General features: G+C 44.3%; 1 protein-coding gene across 3 annotated transcripts in view; it reads left to right on the plus strand.

Moving 5' to 3' along the window:
- Positions 1–24,721, plus strand: part of LOC106582212 (LIM and senescent cell antigen-like-containing domain protein 1) — an 82,172-nt gene that overhangs the window by 21,214 nt on the left and 36,237 nt on the right. The window contains exon 1 of one of the 3 annotated variants that reach the window (XM_045704682.2): positions 1,556–1,700. The exons of 1 other annotated variant lie outside the window; for it this stretch is intronic. Coding sequence is in view for 1 of the 2 variants with exons in the window: in XM_045704680.2 (XP_045560636.1) it covers positions 10,706–10,806 (101 nt within the window). In the remaining variant the exon portion in view is untranslated. Of the gene's footprint in view, positions 1–1,555; positions 1,701–10,450; positions 10,807–24,721 lie in introns of those variants that run through there. One more of the 3 variants, XM_045704680.2, reaches the window with a different exon arrangement.

Genomic DNA, 24,721 nt, shown 5'->3' on the forward strand with positions numbered 1-24,721 from the left:
ACTCTACTCAACAAACTGGATGCAGTCTATCACAGTGCCATCTGTTTTGTCACCAAAGCCCCATATACTACCCACCACTGCGACCTGTACGCTCTCGTTGGTTGGCCCTCGCTTCATACTCGTCGCCAAACCCACTGGATACAGGTTATCTACAAGTCTCTGCTAGGTAAAGCTCCGCCTTATCTCAGCTCACTGGTCACCATAGCAGCACCCACTCGTAGCACGCGCTCCAGCAGGTATAACTCACTGGTCACCCCCAAAGCCAATTCCTCCTTTGGTCGTCTTTCCTTCCAGTTCTCTGCTGCCAATGACTGGAATGAACTGCAAAAATCTCTGAAGCTGGAGACTCATATCTCCCTCACTAGCTTTAAGCACCAGCTGTCAGAGCAGCTCACAGATCACTGCACCTGTACATAGCCCATCTGTAAACAGCCCATCTATTTACCTACCTCATCCCCATACTGTATTTATTTATTTATCTTGCTCCTTTGCACCCCAGTATCTCTACTTGCACATTCATCTTCTGCACATCTACCATTCCAATGTTTAATTGCTATATTGTAATTACTTCGCCACCATGGCCTATTTAATTGCCTTAACTTACCTCATTTGCACTCACTGTATATAGACTTTTTGTCTTATTTTGTTCTACTGTATTATTGACTGTATGTTTTGTTTATTCCATGTGTAACTCTGTGGTGTTGTATGTGTCGAATTGCTATGCTTTATCTTGGCCAGGTCGCAGTTGCAAATGAGAACTTGTTCTCAACTAGCCTACCTGGTTAAATAAAGGGGATTTTTTTTTTTTTAAGAGGAACCTGAGGGGAGGTTTGTGTGTGTGTGTGTGTGTGTGTGTGTGTGTGTGTGTGTGTGTGTGTGTGTGTGTGTGTGTGTGTGTGTGTGTGTGTGTGTGTGTGTGTGTGTGTGTGTGTGTGTGTGTGTGTGTGTGTGTGTGTGTGTGTGTGTGTGTGTGTCTTTCAGCCAGTCATCACATTCCTGCTGAACAGGAATTCATTATTGTACCCAGCTGATCTCTCTCTCTCTCTCTCTCTGAGAGTTGTGTTTATGGCTTCTCAACTCTGTGTCTCTACACACTTCTCATCACTAACTATGAATGTAATTTTGGGCATTAGCCAACTCACTAATAACAGTCATAAGACACACTTTTATTATGATCAAATTACAGCAATCATCTCCACCATCTTCCTCCTACAGGTTAGATCTTTATAGAAAACCTGTAGGAGCTAGTATGTCATATATATGTAATAGTTGCATTCATCCTGCATTTTGTGTGTGTGTGTGAGTGGGGAGTGGAATGTACTGCAGGTTAAGGGGGGGGGGGGGGGGGGGGGGGGGGGTGGAATGTACTGCAGGTTAAGGGGGGGTGGTGGAATGTACTGCAGGTTAAGGCAGGCTAGTGAAGGTGAAAGCTGCTGGGCATGTTGACTCTAGAGACAGAACTAGCCTTATGGCATGAATATCACACACACACACACACACACACACACACACACACACACACACACACACACACACACACACACACACACACACACACACACACACACATACACACAAACTTCCCCCTCTAACTGTATTAGCCAATAACATCCTCTGAGTAAGAGGAACAATATCAGGTTATAGCATATTCTCATAATATTCTGTAGGCAGACTCAACACACCTCAACACTGAGTAAAAGGTAAGTATACCACTTCATTACATTACAATCTTCTTCCTTTTGGACAGTTGTGTTTTCCCTGTGTCTGTGTGGATCATTGTTTAGTTGCTGTAGGCCTATACCTTCACATGTTTTAGCCAGTCTAGTAGTCTGCTTCACCAGGACCTGCCTGTGTCTCTGGTTCTCTCTTTGCTCCTCTCTCTGTTTGTGTGTTTGTTTGTCTGTAGTTTGTGATGACTCTTATTTTCTGTAATGTCACAGGTCCTTGTGACATCACCTTCTCTCTGATCTTCTGCAGATGTTTGATTGGGTTGCTCTCATGTTGGTGTAGAGATTGACATCGGTCTGATATGGGTGGGGTTAGGGATTGTGATATTGTCTGCAGTAGCCCGCATGCACACAAGCATGTACACACACACACACAACAAAGTCCCAACAAAGCTAGCACATTTTGTTCCTTGGAAGTTGTGAGAACTAAAGTTTTTGGTTTCCCATTGGTTTTGGGAACGAAAACCTGACCGGTAAAACTGAACGTTTTTTTAAACATTCAGAGAACAGAAGTGAACATTTTGCCTGTTCTAGGAACGTTCATTTTTAGGTTGCAGGGAGGTTCTGAGAATGTTTTACTATGGTTCCTTTAAAGTTTTCCTGGCAGGTTATATTAACGTTCTGAGAACGGAAATTATAGTTTATTTGAAGGTAATTAAATAACATTCTGGGAACATGTTTCAATAAGACTTTGAATAACAGTGCTAGCTTAGCTTAACTGTTTTGAACTCCAAGCACAGATAGGACCCATGGAAATGCTTAGGCATTAATCATTCTGTGGCATGGTGTCAGTGAGATTCGTACCTATGATCTTCTGTTCTCTAGCCATAGAATAAGTCCACTGTGCCACCAGGACGGAGCTAGCACGCCATGTTATTTTAACTCAAACAAAGCTGTTCATTTTAGTCTATTCAAACAGACCCCATTTCTCAGGAAACAAGCACTCATTAAGATCAGGTGTGGCCAATGAGTAGATGCAGCCATCACTCCTGAACACACTTAACAAAATAGAGGATAGAGAGAGTTTTGTTGATGCTGAGAACGGAATGTATATGTTTTTAAATAACATTCTTTGAACCTTCTTTGAACATTACTAAAGTTGTCTTGTGGTTTTTATGGAAAGTTTTCTTAACGTTCTCTGATCAATTTGAGACCAGGACTTTAAATAGAACCATGAGGAAACCTGTAGGCAATGTTACTCTGATGTACTGTAATTCCCACAGAAGAACGTTGTTTCTTAACATTCTCAATGATTTGAGAACATTCCCAATGTCAAACCAGTTGGAGAACATTGCTAGAACATTCCTAAAATTGAAATTAAATGTAGCCATGTTTGAACTTTTTAGAAACTTTCTGTTGGAAAAACACGAGATGAACTGCTACAATAAAGACCCGCTAAAGCTAAAGAACACTCCGTAATGTTCACAAACCACATATACTTTGAACTCGCGAAAAGTGGGAGATGCGGTAAAGAAACACTGGTATATTTTATCATCGGACCCAGTTTTGCCGGCTGAATTTAAAAATCCACCACTTGTTGTGTATAGGAGAGGTCGCAATTTACGCGATAAATTGGTTGATGCCAACTGCCAGCCACAAAAGAAAATCAGCCAGGATCTTTTACGCCCTCTTCCAAATGGTAGCTATAAAGGCAGAGGATGCGCACCGTGCAACAATATGATGAAGTGTGAATATTTCTGCCACCCACACACAGGAAAACGGTTCCAAATAAATTACATTATTACGTGTTCCACCACCCATGTTAGTTACATTATTAAATGTCCATATGGGCTCTCAAACAGAGAATCAGTGAACATAAAAATTCAATCAGGAGAAACGACAGGGATTATCCAGTCGCAGTACATTTTAATGACCTAAAGCATGACATTTCTACCTTTAGATTTTGTGGCATAGAGAAAGTTAAGATATCAGACAGGGGAGGTGATGTTAATAATACTCTGAGTAAAAGAGAATGTTTTTGGATTTTCACCCTCCAGACATTATTTCCTGAAGGTCTTAATGATGAAATGCCTATGTATGTTATGCTGTGAATTTGAACATGAATTATGCCCCTATTTAAGATGACTCTGTTTTTCGTACGATGTACACAAAATGTAATGAAAACTTGCTCGGTAGGTCTATGTCCTCATTGTGGTTTTACAAACGTGTTTAATACGTCTTATTTACACACTTTATTTGAATATTTATGAAATGCATATTGTTATATTTGGTAGCACTTATGTTTTTCCTTCGCCGCCAAACCCCTTTCGATGCGTGGAATGGATGTGGGTGGGGCTAAGTCTACATAAGGGTGCTAATTTAAAAAACCTCACAAAAGCTCTGACGAAGGCTGTGAGGCCGATACGTAAACGTATTAATGATCAGTGATACTATCAAGAGCAGTGTGCGGTTTCCTTTCTCCTTCATGTTCAACTGTTACCATGCACCTGCAAAAATGATTGCTCAGATGTGCGAGTGCCTTTTGAATTTAGGAAACATTCTGTTAAAGTAATGAAATACCAAGAAAATAACGTTATTTTGTCAAATTCTTTAAATGTGCTGAGAATGTTCCAAAACCAAGCAACTATCCTGCACCATTCCCAGAACGTTGTGGGAAGGTTGTATGCAAAATAACCATAGGACAACCACACTCTAAGTAACATGTGGTTAGCTGGGAAACTGGAAAACAGGAACAGGAAATGGTGTTCATGGGGGATCAGAGTGGCCATCACTTTGTCACCACATCATGGTGACAATGTAAACTCTGAACTCTTCTGGCTCTTTCTCTGACCCTGTGTGTGTGTGTGTGTGTGTGTGTGTGTGTGTTTCCTATGTGAAGAGTTCAGTGTAAAGAAAAAATGTGCTATGAGGGTGTGAAGTACATAGGGAGCAGAGTACATACACACACTACACACGCTGAGTACACACATACTTACACTACACACACTAAGTACACACACTGAGTACATACACTACACACGCTGAGTACACACATACACTACACACACTGAGTACATTCATACATACACTACACACACTGAGTACATACATACACACACTACACACACTGAGTACATACATACACTACACACAGTGAGTACATAAACACACTACACACGCTGAGTACACACATACACTGCTCAAAAAAATAAAGGGAACACTAAAATAACACATCCTAGATCTGAATGAATGAAATAATCTTATTAAATACTTTTTTCTTTACATAGTTGAATGTGCTGACAACAAAATCACACAAAAATAATCAATGGAAATCCAATTTATCAACCCATGAAGGTCTGGATTTGGAGTCACACTCAAAATTAAAGTGGAAAACCACACTACAGGCTGATCCAACTTTGATGTAATGTCCTTAAAACAAGTCAAAATGAGGCTCAGTAGTGTGTGTGGCCTCCACGTGCCTGTATGACCTCCCTACAACGCCTGGGCATGCTCCTGATGAGGTGGCAGATGGTCTCCTGAGGGATCTCCTCCCAGACCTGGACTAAAGCATCCGCCAACTCCTGGACAGTCTGTGGTGCAACGTGGCGTTGGTGGATGGAGCGAGACATGATGTCCCAGATGTGCTCAATTGGATTCAGGTCAGTCCATAGCATCAATACCTTCCTCTTGCAGGAACTGCTGACACACTCCAGCCACATGAGGTCTAGCATTGTCTTGCATTAGGAGGAACCCAGGGCCAACCGCACCAGCATATGGTCTCACAAGGGGTCTGAGGATCTCATCTCGGTACCTAATGGCAGTCAGGCTACCTCTGGCGAGCACATAGAGGGCTGTGCGGCCCCCCAAAGAAATGCCACCCCTCACCATGACTGACCCACCGCCAAACCGGTCATGCTGGAGGATGTTGCAGACAGCAGAACGTTCTCCACGGCGTCACCAGACTGTCACGTCTGTCACATGTGCTCAGTGTGAACCTGCTTTCATCTGTGAAGAGCACAGGGCGCCAGTGGCGAATTTGCCAATCTTGGTGTTCTCTGGCAAATGCCAAACGTCCTGCACGGTGTTGGGCTGTAAGCACAACCCCCACCTGTGGACGTCGGGCCCTCATACCACCCTCATGGAGTCTGTTTCTGACCGTTTGAGCAGACACATGCACATTTGTGGCCTGCTGGAGGTCATTTTGCAGGGCTCTGGCAGTGCTCCTCCTGCTCCTCCTTGCACAAAGGCAGAGGTAGCGGTCCTGCTGCTGGGTTGTTGCCCTTCTACGGCCTCCTCCACGTCTCCTGATGTATTGGCCTGTCTCTTGGTAGCGCCTCCATGCTCTGGACACTACGCTGACAGACACAGCAAACCTTCTTGCCACAGCTCCCATTGATGTGCCATCCTGGATGAGCTGCACTACCTGAGCCACTTGTGTGGGTTGTAGACTCCGTCTCATGCTACCACTAGAGTGAAAGCACCGCCAGCATTCAAAAGTGACCAAAACATCAGCCAGGAAGCATAGGAACTGAGAAGTGGTCTGTGGTCTCCACCTGCAGAACCACTCCTTTATTGGGGGTGTCTTGCTAATTGCCTATAATTTCCACCTGTTGTCTATTCCATTTGCACAACAGCATGTGAAATTTATGGTCAATCAGTGTTGCTTCCTAAGTGGACAGTTTGATTTCACAGAAGTGTGATTAACTTGGAGTTACATTGTGTTGTTTAAGTGTTCCCTTTATTTTTTTGAGCAGTATACTTACACTACACACACTAAGTACACACAGTGAGTACATACATACACTACACACAGTGAGTACATACATACACTACACACAGTGAGTACATACATACACACACTGAGTACATACATACACTACACACAGTGAGTACATAAACACACTACACACACTGAGTACATACACACACTACACACAGTGAGTACATACACACACTACACACAGTGAGTACATACACACATTACACACAGTGAGTACATACACACACTACACACAGTGAGTACATACACACACTACACACAGTGAGTACATAAACACACTACACACACTGAGTACATACATACACTACACACGCTGAGTACACACATACTTACACGACACACACACTAAGTACACACACTGAGTACATACACTACACACGCTGAGTACATACATACACTACACACACTGAGTACATACATACACTACACACAGTGAGTACATAAACACACTACACATGCTGAGTACACACATACTTACACTACACACACTAAGTACACCCACTGAGTACATACATACACTACACACACTGAGTACATACATACACTACACACAGTGAGTACATACATACACACACTACACATACTGAGTACATACATACACTACACACAGTGAGTACATAAACACACTACAAACACTGAGTACATACATACTTACACTACACACACTAAGTACACATACTGAGTACATACACTACACACACTGAGTACATACATACACTACACACACTGAGTACATACATACACTACACACAGTGAGTACATACATACACACACTACACACACTGAGTACATACATACACTACACACAGTGAGTACATACACACACTACACACAGTGAGTACATACACACACTACACACAGTGAGTACATACACACACTACACACACTGAGTACATACATACACTACACACACTGAGTACATACATACACTACACACACTGAGTACATACATACACACACTACACACACTGAGTACATACATACACACACTACACACACTGAGTACATACATACACACACTACACACACTGAGTACATACACACACTACACACAGTGAGTACATACACACACTACACACAGTGAGTACATACACACACTACACACAGTGAGTACATACACACACTACACACACTGAGTACATACATACACTACACACACTGAGTACATACATACACACACTACACACACTGAGTACATACATACACACACTACACACACTGAGTACATACATACACACACTACACACACTGAGTACATACATACACACACTACACACACTGAGTACATACACACACTACACACACTGAGTACATACACACACTACACACAGTGAGTACATACACACACTACACACAGTGAGTACATACACACACTACACACAGTGAGTACATACACACACTACACACAGTGAGTACATACACACACTACACACAGTGAGTACATAAACACACTACACACACTGAGTACATACATACACTACACACGCTGAGTACACACATACTTACACGACACACACACTAAGTACACACACTGAGTACATACACTACACACGCTGAGTACATACATACACTACACACACTGAGTACATACATACACTACACACAGTGAGTACATAAACACACTACACATGCTGAGTACACACATACTTACACTACACACACTAAGTACACCCACTGAGTACATACATACACTACACACACTGAGTACATACATACACTACACACAGTGAGTACATACATACACACACTACACACACTGAGTACATACATACACTACACACAGTGAGTACATAAACACACTACACACACTGAGTACATACATACTTACACTACACACACTAAGTACACATACTGAGTACATACACTACACACACTGAGTACATACATACACTACACACACTGAGTACATACATACACTACACACAGTGAGTACATACATACACACACTACACACACTGAGTACATACATACACTACACACAGTGAGTACATACACACACTACACACAGTGAGTACATACACACACTACACACAGTGAGTACATACACACACTACACACACTGAGTACATACATACACTACACACACTGAGTACATACATACACTACACACACTGAGTACATACATACACACACTACACACACTGAGTACATACATACACACACTACACACACTGAGTACATACATACACACACTACACACACTGAGTACATACATACACACACTACACACACTGAGTACATACACACACTACACACAGTGAGTACATACACACACTACACACAGTGAGTACATACACACACTACACACAGTGAGTACATACACACACTACACACACTGAGTACATACATACACTACACACACTGAGTACATACATACACTACACACACTGAGTACATACATACACACACTACACACACTGAGTACATACATACACACACTACACACACTGAGTACATACATACACACACTACACACACTGAGTACATACATACACACACTACACACACTGAGTACATACACACACTACACACACTGAGTGCATACACACACTACACACAGTGAGTACATACACACACTACACACAGTGAGTACATACACACACTACACACAGTGAGTACATACACACACTACACACAGTGAGTACATAAACACACTACACACACTGAGTACATACATACACTACACACACTGAGTACATACATACACTACACACGCTGAGTACACACATACTTACACTACACACACTAAGTACACACACTGAGTACATACACTACACACGCTGAGTACATACATACACTACACACACTGAGTACATACATACACACACTACACACACTGAGTACATACATACACTACACACAGTGAGTACATAAACACACTACACACACTGAGTACACACATACTTACACTACACACACTAAGTACACAAACTGAGTACATACACTACACACACTGAGTACATACATACACTACACACTGAGTACATACATACACTACACACACTGAGTACATACATACACTACACACAGTGAGTACATACATACACTACACACAGTGAGTACATACACACACTACACACACTGAGTACATACATACACTACACACAGTGAGTACATACACACACTACACACAGTGAGTACATAAACACACTACACACACTGAGTGCACACATAAACACAGGGCCGGCTCCAGGCATAGGCGACATAGGTGGTTGGTTAGGGCCTCCAGACGCTAGGGAGCCCCTGACCCACAAAATGAATATATATTAATATATTAAAACATTTTGGAACTTAGTTAGTCTCAACTTACTGTAGTAGGGTAGTAGAATACACAAGGTGCAATTTTTTTTAATTTAGTTGTGCATCAACAGTTTTCCTCATGTTATGTCAGTTACTGACAGTCACTCAATTAGCCATGTCAACTAACAATTTTTTGTTCGGCTGGCCAGCTATAAAAACTTGTAGTAGTCATGGCCAAATACCGACTGGCACGTAGGGCATGTGCCTAGGGGCCCTGACCTCCAGGGGGCCCCCATTGATTTTGTTAGCCACTTTCACTCGGATATTATTAAGTGGCATAAGTCTTGGCAAAATGTGTGCAATTGAAAGAAATTTGCTTTAAAACTGCAAAAGAGATTTGGTTGGGCAAGCTCGCATAGGGCCCTCAAAAGGCTAGGGCCGGCTATGGAGGGGACACTGGCATCCTATCAGAATGGGAGTGTCATTGGATAGCTTGGCAAGATGACAAGCATAAAGAGGGCAAGAGAGGGGGAGGGAGCAAGAGGGAGAGGGGGGAGAAAGAGAGGGGAAGACAATAGAGGATAGAACAGGCTACTGCAGTACAACTGCATCTTACCCTTTTTACCTTTCTTCCTCCTTATCCCTCCTCCTCCCCCTCTATCTCTACCTGCCCTGAGGCTGAGGAGGGGGGCAGAGCGAGGAGCTGATAGGTGGTGTGTTGGATCAGAGCCACACCCCTGATAGGTTATTCCTTTGGGTGTGTGCCTGGAGGTGTGTGTATGTCAGAGATAGAGGGAGTGTGTAATGTAGTAGCCTACTGTTCCATGAGAGAGGGGACTGATCTGCTAAGGGCTTCCCAGGGGTGAGCTGACGTTCTGGGCTTGGAGAGGAGACTGGTGGGGGTCAGTGGTGGTTGTTGGCTGTCGAGCCTTGGAGCTTACTGATCACATACACGAGGAGGATTACTGTGAGTGTTTATCTACACCCTGGTGGACAGAGGGAAGGAAAGGAAGGAGGGATGAACTCTCTGCGGTTGAAGGAGTTGTCTAACTCAGACCTGTACAGACGCAGACAGGAGAGACCTGACAGCTATGGAAGCATAGCTACTGACAGCCTCAGGTGAGAACCTTTTCTCTCTACCCCCCACCCCCTCGCTTTGATTTCTCTCTATTTGACCATTCTGCAGAGTAAACAGACAGCAGGTCAGAAAGTGTACTGTACTGGGGGATGATTAGGGTTAATGCTTGGGAACATTTGATGAGTCACCATCTGTTGGTAAACTTTGTGTTGAAGAGATGCAGAGAACCTGGTCTGTGTGGCCTTTGTGTACTGTATGAGTGTGAAGTAAAGTGTATCGTGTATACATATATAAAACCATTTACCATTTTAAGAACCAAATGGAAGCAAACAGAGCAAACAAAACGGGGAGGGACCTACCTGATTTTGTCCAGTAGAAACTCTGTTTTTTGTTGCAAAACATTTTCTGTTTGGAGTCAACGGTTTCTGTTGCTCTCTTTCTCTCTCCCTCTCCCGCCTTCTTCCTCCCTCTCTCTCTCTTCACCTCCCTCTATCTCCCTCTCTCTCCACCCCTGATCATGCAGTGATTAGACGTCTGTAATGTCAGGAATGCCGACGAAGCTCTTTTTAGAGGTGACCTGAGAACAACAAAATCCAGCTGCAGAGACGATAGAAGGAGAGAGAGAATACACTGCATCTCTCCCAAGGGACAGCCATATTATATCATATCACACAGTAGTGGTGATTGTTCACCTGCACCCACTCGCAATTACTAATAACCGATCCGCAACCACCCGACTTTATGTGATATTGTGATATATCCAACCCTAACCCGCTAATATAGATAATGTGATATTGTGATATATCCAACCCTAACCCGCTAATATAGATAATGTGATATTGTGATATATCCAACCCTAACCCGCTAATATAGATAATGTGATATTGTGATATATCCTACCCTAACCCGCTAATATAGAAAATGTGATATTGTGATATATCCAACCCTAACCCGCTAATATAGATAATGTGATATTGTGATATATCCAACCCTAACCCGCTAATATAGAAAATGTGATATTGTGATATATCCAACCCTAACCCGCTAATATAGATAATGTGATATTGTGATATATCCAACCCTAACCCGCTAATATAGAAAATGTGATATTGTGATATATCCAATCCTAACCCGCTAATATAGATAATGTGATATTGTGATATATCCAACCCTAACCCGCTAATATAGAAAATGTGATATTGTGATATATCCAACCCTAACCCGCTAATATAGAAAATGTGATATTGTGATATATCCAACCCTAACCCGCTAATATAGAAAATGTGATATTGTGATATATCCAACCCTAACCCGCTAATATAGAAAATGTGATATTGTGATATATCCAACCCTAACCCGCTAATATAGAAAATGTGATATTGTGATATATCCAACCCTAACCCCCTAATATAGAAAATGTGATATTGTGATATATCCAACCCTAACCCGCTAATATAGAAAATGTGATATTGTGATATATCCAACCCTAACCCGCTAATATAGAAAATGTGATATTGTGATATATCCAACCCTAACCCGCTAATATAGAAAATGTGCTATAGCTTTTTTTGACAGAGAGTGCAGGATTTTTTTTGCCTAATTTAGATATGTTTCTGCTTCTAATTTCCAACATTTTGATAGGCTATTTGTTAGTCAACTATGTTTATAATTTGCCGTGCGTACAGTTAGGCCCTAGCTTAGGCTTACGCAGTAATGACAGTCAGCCTAAAATAATGAAAGAAAAACCTCAATGTAGCCATAGATATAAATTGCATGAGAATTATACATTTATGGATTTTTTGAGGTAGTGTTTTCTCTTTATTCAACCCGCCCGCCTCGAGGATATAACCACGGGGACTGCAGGTTATGAGTCAACCCGCGCATCACTATCACACACACACACACACACACCAGCCTTCACTGCTAAACATGATGCACTGAAGTGCTTGGTCGGCAGAATTGAGCTAGTGACAGAACAGACCATAAAGTCACCTGGTCTCTCTGCTGTGACGTCTTTGGTTGTAGTGGTGTGTCCTTCACATGACCACATGACTCATGACCACGTAGCTTGCTTCCCAGGTTGTCACACATACTCCCAAACCCTCCCCTGTCCTCCTCCTCTCACTGCCCTCAGCAGGAAATGGAACAGTGGAGTCATGCCAGTAGGGCAGAGGGGCAGAGGGGCAGGGCGGAGGTTTTAGGGATGTTGGGGAAACAGGGAAGAACTATCTGCTAATGTTTGAGATACAGTACACTTAGCACAAAGGGAATGAACATGTCTACAGATAACACCTAGAGTATTCTTTCTTCCACTTTTCTGAGCGTTGGTTTGAGGTGCACAGCCACAGGTTTTCCCCTAGTTGTTGTCCTAACACAGCCCTTATATTTCTCCATTACCATGGCTACTGTTGACACAGTGCAGCGGGAGAAGGGGGTTTGTTTGGTTAGCATTCTCCTTAGTGCTAGCAGCCTAGCAGCCTTAGCCAGTAGGTCCAGTCTGATCTGTGTACCTAGCCCTCGCTGAGACCATAACCGCCTCAGCATTATCCAGGATACTTGTCAGAACTCATTCCTCACCTCTGGCAGGGAGGGCAAATGCACAGCTACTGTGGTGTTGGACTGTTAGATGGCTATCACAACTAAACAATGACTGGTTTTAGAAATACTTAGCCTGGAAGCTTGGAAGATTCTTGGGGAGCCAAGGTTAGCCAGGATGACCTGAGGCCCTGGGCAAACATTTGGAAGGTATAGGAGGCCTGGGGAGATCATTTTTGAGCCTGTGGTTAGGTTAGTTTGAGACGGTCTGGCCTGGCGTTGCTTGGAAGAATGTGGAAGGATATTGCAGAACCCTGCCTCTGGGCCCTGACGAAGGCGTGGTGTACTCTGGCTGAGCAATGACACCTTGCAGCTGTGCTGTTGCACCACTTTCTCACCAACAGGAAATATTGTACCATCGCCATAGTGATTTATACTGCTATTCCGTTTGACTTTGTATTACCATGCCTGTTACTCTGACAACACATCTGTCAAATAGCTAATTTAGTTCTCACCAGTGCCGTGTGTGTTGTTGCAGTTTGTAGTGTGTTATTGTGTGTTGTAATACAGGTCTTGGCAGTCTATGTATTTACTCTAGAACATGCACGAGACAAACTAACCCCAGAGTGACTGTTTGTAATGGCTTACCCTCCCAATAGGCCTAGCTAAGCATCTGTCTAAACAGTTATTCATCATGTCATGTATCCACAGACAGAGTTGGATATAGCCCAGGGGAGAAACCTTTATACTGGCTCAAAGATGATTTTGTCTGTCTTCGGTCACAGCAAAGTCTTCCTTTGGCATTATCAGATGTTTTTATTATCTCTGTATTGATGTCGAATCCATCTAAAGCTGCTTTTTGTCATCATCATCATAACAACACCTCACTTTTCTCTCAGTGCAGTCTAAACTCCTGCATCCTGGAATGTTTCCTGTCACCTCTATGTGTACTGCAGACCCCCAGGTGGCAGGGTTTCTCTCTGTACTGCAGACCCCCAGGTGGAAGGGTTTCTCTCTGTACTTCAGACCCCCAGGTGGCAGGGTTTCTCTCTGTACTGCAGACCCCCAGGTGGAAGGGTTTCTCTCTGTACTGCAGACCCCCAGGTGGAAGGGTTTCTCTCTGTACTTCAGACCCCCAGATGGCAGGGTTTCTCTCTGTACTGCAGACCCCCAGGTGGCAGGGTTTCTCTCTGTACTTCAGACCCCCAGGTGGCAGGGTTTCTCTCTGTACTGCAGACCCCCAGGTGGAAGGGTTTCTCTCTGTACTTCAGACCCCCAGGTGGCAGGGTTTCTCTCTGTACTTCAGACCCCCAGATGGCAGGGTTTCTCTCTGTACTGCAGACCCCCAGGTGGAAGGGTTTCTCTCTGTACTGCAGACCCCCAGGTGGAAGGGTTTCTCTCTGTACTTCCGACCCCCAGATGGCAGGGTTTCTCTCTGTACTGCAGACCCCCAGGTGGAAGGGTTTCTCTCTGTACTGCAGACCCCCAGGTGGAAGGGTTTCTCTCTGTACTGCAGACCCCCAGGTGGCAGGGTTTCTCTCTGTACTGCAGACCCCCAGGTGGAAGGGTTTCTCTCTGTACTGCAGACCCCCAGGTGGCAGGGTTTCTCTCTGTACTGCAGACCCCCAGGTGGAAGGGTTTCTCTCTGTACTGCAGACCCCCAGGTGGCAGGGTTTCTCTCTGTACTTCAGACCCCCAGGTGGCAGGGTTTCTCTCTGTACTGCAGACCCCCAGGTGGAAGGGTTTCTCTCTGTACTGCAGACCCCCAGGTGGCAGGGTTTCTCTCTGTACTGCAGACCCCCAGGTGGAAGGGTTTCTCTCTGTACTTCAGACCCCCAGGTGGCAGGGTTTCTCTCTGTACTGCAGACCCCCAGGTGGAAGGGTTTCTCTCTGTACTGCAGACCCCCAGGTGGCAGGGTTTCTCTCTGTACTGCAGACCCCCAGGTGGAAGGGTTTCTCTCTGTACTGCAGACCCCCAGGTGGCAGGGTTTCTCTCTGTACTGCAGACCCCCAGGTGGCAGGGTTTCTCTCTGTACTGCAGACCCCCAGGTGGAAGGGTTTCTCTCTGTACTGCAGACCCCCAGGTGGCAGGGTTTCTCTCTGTACTGCAGACCCCCAGGTGGAAGGGTTTCTCTCTGTACTGCAGACCCCCAGGTGGAAGGGTTTCTCTCTGTACTGCAGACCCCCAGGTGGCAGGGTTTCTCTCTGTACTGCAGACCCCCAGGTGGAAGGGTTTCTCTCTGTACTGCAGACCCCCAGGTGGCAGGGTTTCTCTCTGTAGTTGGCCCTGTACTGAGTACTTTTAACTGGATCCTCCTTTGTCTGCATGTTGTTGGGGATAACCCTGGATTTAACCTGCAGGAGAGATACACATTACCACAGACATGAACACATTAACAGAGACATGACCACATGAACAGAGACATGACCACATGAACAGAGACATGAACAGAGACATGACCACATGAACAGAGACATGACCACATGAACAGAGACATGACCACATGAACAGAGACATGACCACATGAACAGAGACATGAACAGAGACATGACCACATGAACAGTGACATGACCACATGAACAGAGACATGACCACATGAACAGAGACATGACCACATGAACAGAGACATGACCACATGAACAGAGACATGACCACATGAACAGAGACATGAACAGAGACATGACCACATGAACAGAGACATGACCACATGAACAGAGACATGACCACATGAACAGAGACATGAACAGAGACATGACCACATGAACAGAGACATGACCACATGAACAGAGACATGACCACATGAACAGAGACATGAACAGAGACATGACCACATGAACAGAGACATGACCACATGAACAGAGACATGACCACATGAACAGAGACATGACCACATGAACAGAGACATGACCACATGAACAGAGACATGACCACATGAACAGAGACATGACCACATGAACAGAGACATGAACAGAGACATGACCACATGAACAGAGACATGAACAGAGACATGACCACATGAACAGAGACATGAACAGAGACATGACCACATGAACAGAGACATGACCACATGAACAGAGACATGACCACATGAACAGAGACATGACCACATGAACAGAGACATGACCACATGAACAGAGACATGAACAGAGACATGACCACATGAACAGAGACATGACCACATGAACAGAGACATGAACAGAGACATGACCACATGAACAGAGACATGACCACATGAACAGAGACATGACCACATGAACAGAGACATGACACATGACACATGAACAGAGACATGACCACATGAACAGAGACATGACCACATGAACAGAGACATGAACAGAGACATGACCACATGAACAGAGACATGACCACATGAACAGAGACATGACCACATGAACAGAGACATGAACAGAGACATGACCACATGAACAGAGACATGACCACATGAACAGAGACATGACCACATGAACAGAGACATGACCACATGAACAGAGACATGAACAGAGACATGACCACATGAACAGAGACATGACCACATGAACAGAGACATGACCACATGAACAGAGACATGAACAGAGACATGAACAGACGACATGAACAGAGACATGACCACATGAACAGAGACATGACCACATGAACAGAGACATGACCACATGAACAGAGACATGAACAGAGACATGACCACATGAACAGAGACATGACCACATGAACAGAGACATGAACAGAGACATGACCACATGAACAGAGACATGACCACATGAACAGAGACATGACCACATGAGACATGACCACATGAACAGAGACATGACCACATGAACAGAGACATGACCACATGAACAGAGACATGAACAGAGACATGACCACATGAACAGAGACATGACCACATGAACAGAGACATGAACAGAACAGACATGAACAGAGACATGACCACATGAACAGAGACATGACCACATGAACAGACGACATGAACAGAGACATGACCACATGAACAGAGACATGACCACATGAACAGAGACATGACCACATGAACAGAGACATGAACAGAGACATGACCACATGAACAGAGACATGACCACATGAACAGAGACATGAACAGAGACATGACCACATGAACAGAGACATGACCACATGAACAGAGACATGACCACATGAACAGAGACATGAACAGAGACATGACCACATGAACAGAGACATGACCACATGAACAGAGACATGACCACATGAACAGAGACATGAACAGAGACATGACCACATGAACAGAGACATGACCACATGAACAGAGACATGACCACATGAACAGAGACATGAACAGAGACATGACCACATGAACAGAGACATGACCACATGAACAGAGACATGACCACATGAACAGAGACATGACCACATGAACAGAGACATGACCACATGAACAGAGACATGACCACATGAACAGAGACATGACCACATGAACAGAGACATGAACAGAGACATGACCACATGAACAGAGACATGACCACATGAACAGAGACATGAACAGAGACATGACCACATGAACAGAGACATGAACAGAGACATGACCACATGAACAGAGACATGAACAGAGACATGACCACATGAACAGAGACATGACCACATGAACAGAGACATGACCACATGAACAGAGACATGACCACATGAACAGAGACATGAACAGAGACATGACCACATGAACAGAGACATGACCACATGAACAGAGACATGACCACATGAACAGAGACATGACCACATGAGACATGACCACATGAACAGAGACATGACCACATGAACAGAGACATGACCACATGAACAGAGACATGAACAGAGACATGACCACATGAACAGAGACATGACCACATGAACAGAGACATGACCACATGAACAGAGACATGACCACATGAACAGAGACATGACCACATGAACAGAGACATGACCACATGAACAGAGACATGAACAGAGACATGACCACATGAACAGAGACATGACCACATGAACAGAGACATGACCACATGAACAGAGACATGACCACATGAACAGAGACATGACCACATGAACAGAGACATGAACAGAGACATGACCACATGAACAGAGACATGAACAGAGACATGACCACATGAACAGAGACATGACCACATGAACAGAGACATGACCACATGAACAGAGACATGAACAGAGACATGACCACATGAACAGAGACATGACCACATGAACAGAGACATGACCACATGAACAGAGACATGACCACATGAACAGAGACATGACCACATGAACAGAGACATGAACAGAGACATGACCACATGAACAGAGACATGACCACATGAACAGAGACATGACCACATGAACAGAGACATGAACAGAGACATGACCACATGAACAGAGACATGACCACATGAACAGAGACATGAACAGAGACATGACCACATGAACAGAGACATGACCACATGAACAGAGACATGACCACATGAACAGAGACATGACCACATGAACAGAGACATGAACAGAGACATGACCACATGAACAGAGACATGACCACATGAACAGAGACATGACCACATGAACAGAGACATGAACAGAGACATGACCACATGAACAGAGACATGACCACATGAACAGAGACATGACCACATGAACAGAGACATGACCACATGAACAGAGACATGACCACATGACACATGAACAGAGACATGAACAGAGACATGACCACATGAACAGAGACATGACCACATGAACAGAGACATGACCACATGAACAGAGACATGACCACATGAACAGAGACATGACCACATGAACAGAGACATGAACAGAGACATGACCACATGAACAGAGACATGACCACATGAACAGAGACATGACCACATGAACAGAGACATGAACAGAGACATGACCACATGAACAGAGACATGACCACATGAACAGAGACATGACCACATGAACAGAGACATGACCACATGAACAGAGACATGACCACATGAACAGAGACATGACCACATGAACAGAGACATGAACAGAGACATGACCACATGAACAGAGACATGACCACATGAACAGAGACATGACCACATGAACAGAGACATGACCACATGAACAGAGACATGACCACATGAACAGAGACATGAACAGAGACATGACCACATGAACAGAGACATGACCACATGAACAGAGACATGACCACATGAACAGAGACATGACCACATGAACAGAGACATGACCACATGAACAGGACATGACCACATGAACAGAGACATGACCACATGAACAGAGACATGACCACATGAACAGAGACATGACCACATGAACAGAGACATGAACAGAGACATGACCACATGAACAGAGACATGACCACATGAACAGAGACATGACCACATGAACAGAGACATGACCACATGAACAGAGACATGACCACATGAACAGAGACATGACCACATGAACAGAGACATGACCACATGAACAGAGACATGACCACATGAACAGAGACATGAACAGAGACATGACCACATGAACAGAGACATGAACAGAGACATGACCACATGAACAGAGACATGACCACATGAACAGAGACATGACCACATGAGACATGACGCACATGAACAGAGACATGACCACATGAACAGAGACATGACCACATGAACAGAGACATGAACAGAGACATGACCACATGAACAGAGACATGACCACATGAACAGAGACATGACCACATGAACAGAGACATGACCACATGAACAGAGACATGACCACATGAACAGAGACATGAACAGAGACATGACCACATGAACAGAGACATGACCACATGAACAGAGACATGACCACATGAACAGAGACATGAACAGAGACATGACCACATGAACAGAGACATGAACAGAGACATGACCACATGAACAGAGACATGACCACATGAACAGAGACATGACCACATGAACAGAGACATGAACAGAGACATGACCACATGAACAGAGACATGACCACATGAACAGAGACATGAACAGAGACATGACCACATGAACAGAGACATGACCACATGAACAGAGACATGACCACATGAACAGAGACATGACCACATGAACAGAGACATGACCACATGAACAGAGACATGAACAGAGACATGACCACATGAACAGAGACATGACCACATGAACAGAGACATGACCACATGAACAGAGACATGACCACATGAACAGAGACATGACCACATGAACAGAGACATGACCACATGAACAGAGACATGACCACAGAGACATGACCACATGAACAGAGACATGACCACATGAGACATGACGCACATGAACAGAGACATGACCACATGAACAGAGACATGACCACATGAACAGGACGCACATGAACAGAGACATGACCACATGAACAGAGACATGACCACATGAACAGAGACATGACCACATGAACAGAGACATGAACAGAGACATGACCACATGAACAGAGACATGACCACATGAACAGAGACATGACCACATGAACAGAGACATGAACAGAGACATGACCACATGAACAGAGACATGACCACATGAACAGAGACATGAACAGAGACATGACCACATGAACAGAGACATGAACAGAGACATGACCACATGAACAGAGACATGACCACATGAACAGAGACATGACCACATGAACAGAGACATGAACAGAGACATGACCACATGAACAGAGACATGACCACATGAACAGAGACATGACCACATGAACAGAGACATGACCACATGAACAGAGACATGACCACATGAACAGAGACATGACCACATGAACAGAGACATGACCACATGAACAGAGACATGACCACATGAACAGAGACATGAACAGAGACATGACCACATGAACAGAGACATGACCACATGAACAGAGACATGACCACATGAACAGAGACATGAACAGAGACATGACCACATGAACAGAGACATGACCACATGAACAGAGACATGACCACATGAACAGAGACATGACCACATGAGACATGACGCACATGAACAGAGACATGACCACATGAACAGAGACATGACCACATGAACAGAGACATGACCACATGAACAGAGACATGACCACATGAACAGAGACATGAACAGAGACATGACCACATGAACAGAGACATGACCACATGAACAGAGACATGACCACATGAACAGAGACATGACCACATGAACAGAGACATGACCACATGAACAGAGACATGACCACATGAACAGAGACATGAACAGAGACATGACCACATGAACAGAGACATGACCACATGAACAGAGACATGAACAGAGACATGACCACATGAACAGAGCACATGAACAGAGACATGACCACATGAACAGAGACATGAACAGAGACATGACCACATGAACAGAGACATGACCACATGAACAGAGACATGACCACATGAACAGAGACATGACCACATGAACAGAGACATGAACAGAGACATGACCACATGAACAGAGACATGAACAGAGACATGACCACATGAACAGAGACATGACCACATGAACAGAGACATGACCACATGAACAGAGACATGACCACATGAACAGAGACATGACCACATGAACAGAGACATGACCACATGAACAGAGACATGACCACATGAACAGAGACATGAACAGAGACATGACCACATGAACAGAGACATGAACAGAGACATGACCACATGAACAGAGACATGACCACATGAACAGAGACATGACCACATGAACAGAGACATGAACAGAGACATGACCACATGAACAGAGACATGACCACATGACGACATGACCACATGAACAGAGACATGACCACATGAACAGAGACATGAACAGAGACATGACCACATGAACAGAGACATGACCACATGAACAGACGCACATGAACAGAGACATGACCACATGAACAGAGACATGACCACATGAACAGAGACATGAACAGAGACATGACCACATGAACAGAGACATGACCACATGAACAGAGACATGACCACATGAACAGAGACATGACCACATGAACAGAGACATGACCACATGAACAGAGACATGAACAGAGACATGACCACATGAACAGAGACATGACCACATGAACAGAGACATGACCACATGAACAGAGACATGAACAGAGACATGACCACATGAACAGAGACATGACCACATGAACAGAGACATGAACAGAGACATGACCACATGAACAGAGACATGACCACATGAACAGAGACATGACCACATGAACAGAGACATGACCACATGAACAGAGACATGACCACATGAACAGAGACATGACCACATGAACAGAGACATGACCACATGAACAGAGACATGAACAGAGACATGACCACATGAACAGAGACATGAACAGAGACATGACCACATGAACAGAGACATGAACAGAGACATGACCACATGAACAGAGACATGAACAGAGACATGACCACATGAACAGAGACATGAACAGAGACATGACCACATGAACAGAGACATGACCACATGAACAGAGACATGAACAGAGACATGACCACATGAACAGAGACATGACCACATGAACAGAGACATGACCACATGAACAGAGACATGAACAGAGACATGACCACATGAACAGAGACATGACCACATGAACAGAGACATGAACAGAGACATGACCACATGAACAGAGACATGACCACATGAACAGAGACATGACCACATGAACAGAGACATGACCACATGAACAGAGACATGACCACATGAACAGAGACATGACCACATGAACAGAGACATGAACAGAGACATGACTCACATGAACAGAGACATGACCACATGAACAGAGACATGACCACATGAACAGAGACATGACCACATGAACAGAGACATGACCACATGAACAGAGACATGACCACATGAACAGAGACATGAACAGAGACATGACCACATGAACAGAGACATGATCACATGAACAGAGACATGACTCACATGAACAGAGACATGACCACATGAACAGAGACATGACCACATGAACAGAGACATGAACAGAGACATGACCACATGAACAGAGACATGACCACATGAACAGAGACATGACCACATGAACAGAGACATGACCACATGAACAGAGACATGACCACATGAACAGAGACATGACTCACATGAACAGAGACATGACCACATGAACAGAGACATGACCACATGAACAGAGACATGAACAGAGACATGACCACATGAACAGAGACATGACCACATGAACAGAGACATGACCACATGAACAGAGACATGACCACATGAACAGAGACATGACCACATGAACAGAGACATGACCACAGAGACATGACCACATGAACAGAGACATGACCACATGAACAGAGACATGACCACATGAACAGAGACATGACCACATGAACAGAGACATGAACAGAGACATGACCACATGAACAGAGACATGACCACATGAACAGAGACATGAACAGAGACATGACCACATGAACAGAGACATGAACAGAGACATGACCACATGAACAGAGACATGAACAGAGACATGACCACATGAACAGAGACATGACCACATGAACAGAGACATGAACAGAGACATGACCACATGAACAGAGACATGAACAGAGACATGACCACATGAACAGAGACATGACCACATGAACAGAGACATGAACAGAGACATGACCACATGAACAGAGACATGACCACATGAACAGAGACATGACCACATGAACAGAGACATGAACAGAGACATGACCACATGAACAGAGACATGACCACATGAACAGAGACATGAACAGAGACATGACCACATGAACAGAGACATGACCACATGAACAGAGACATGACCACATGAACAGAGACATGACCACATGAACAGAGACATGACCACATGAACAGAGACATGACCACATGAACAGAGACATGAACAGAGACATGACCACATGAACAGAGACATGACCACATGAACAGAGACATGAACAGAGACATGACCACATGAACAGAGACATGACCACATGAACAGAGACATGACCACATGAACAGAGACATGAACAGAGACATGACCACATGAACAGAGACATGACCACATGAACAGAGACATGACCACATGAACAGAGACATGACCACATGAACAGAGACATGAACAGAGACATGACCACATGAACAGAGACATGACCACATGAACAGAGACATGACACATGAACAGAGACATGACCACATGAACAGAGACATGACCACATGAACAGAGACATGACCACATGAACAGAGACATGAACAGAGACATGACCACATGAACAGAGACATGACCACATGAACAGAGACATGACCAGAGACATGACCACATGGACATGCTCCTCCTCTCCTCAGTATAATCAGTATGCTGTAATTAGGAAGGCAGCTCAGAGTGTTTCCTGTTTTGGTCCCGCCTTCCGTCCCATTGTCCTGTCAGTTAACACCAGTGTTTCCCAGTCTGTTTTAGGGATTTGTTTTCCCGTGAGCCCTTCTTTC

This window comes from Salmo salar, chromosome 21 (genome assembly GCF_965601325.2).
Source record: "Salmo salar chromosome 21, fSalSal1, whole genome shotgun sequence".
Classification (NCBI taxonomy): domain Eukaryota; kingdom Metazoa; phylum Chordata; class Actinopteri; order Salmoniformes; family Salmonidae; genus Salmo; species Salmo salar.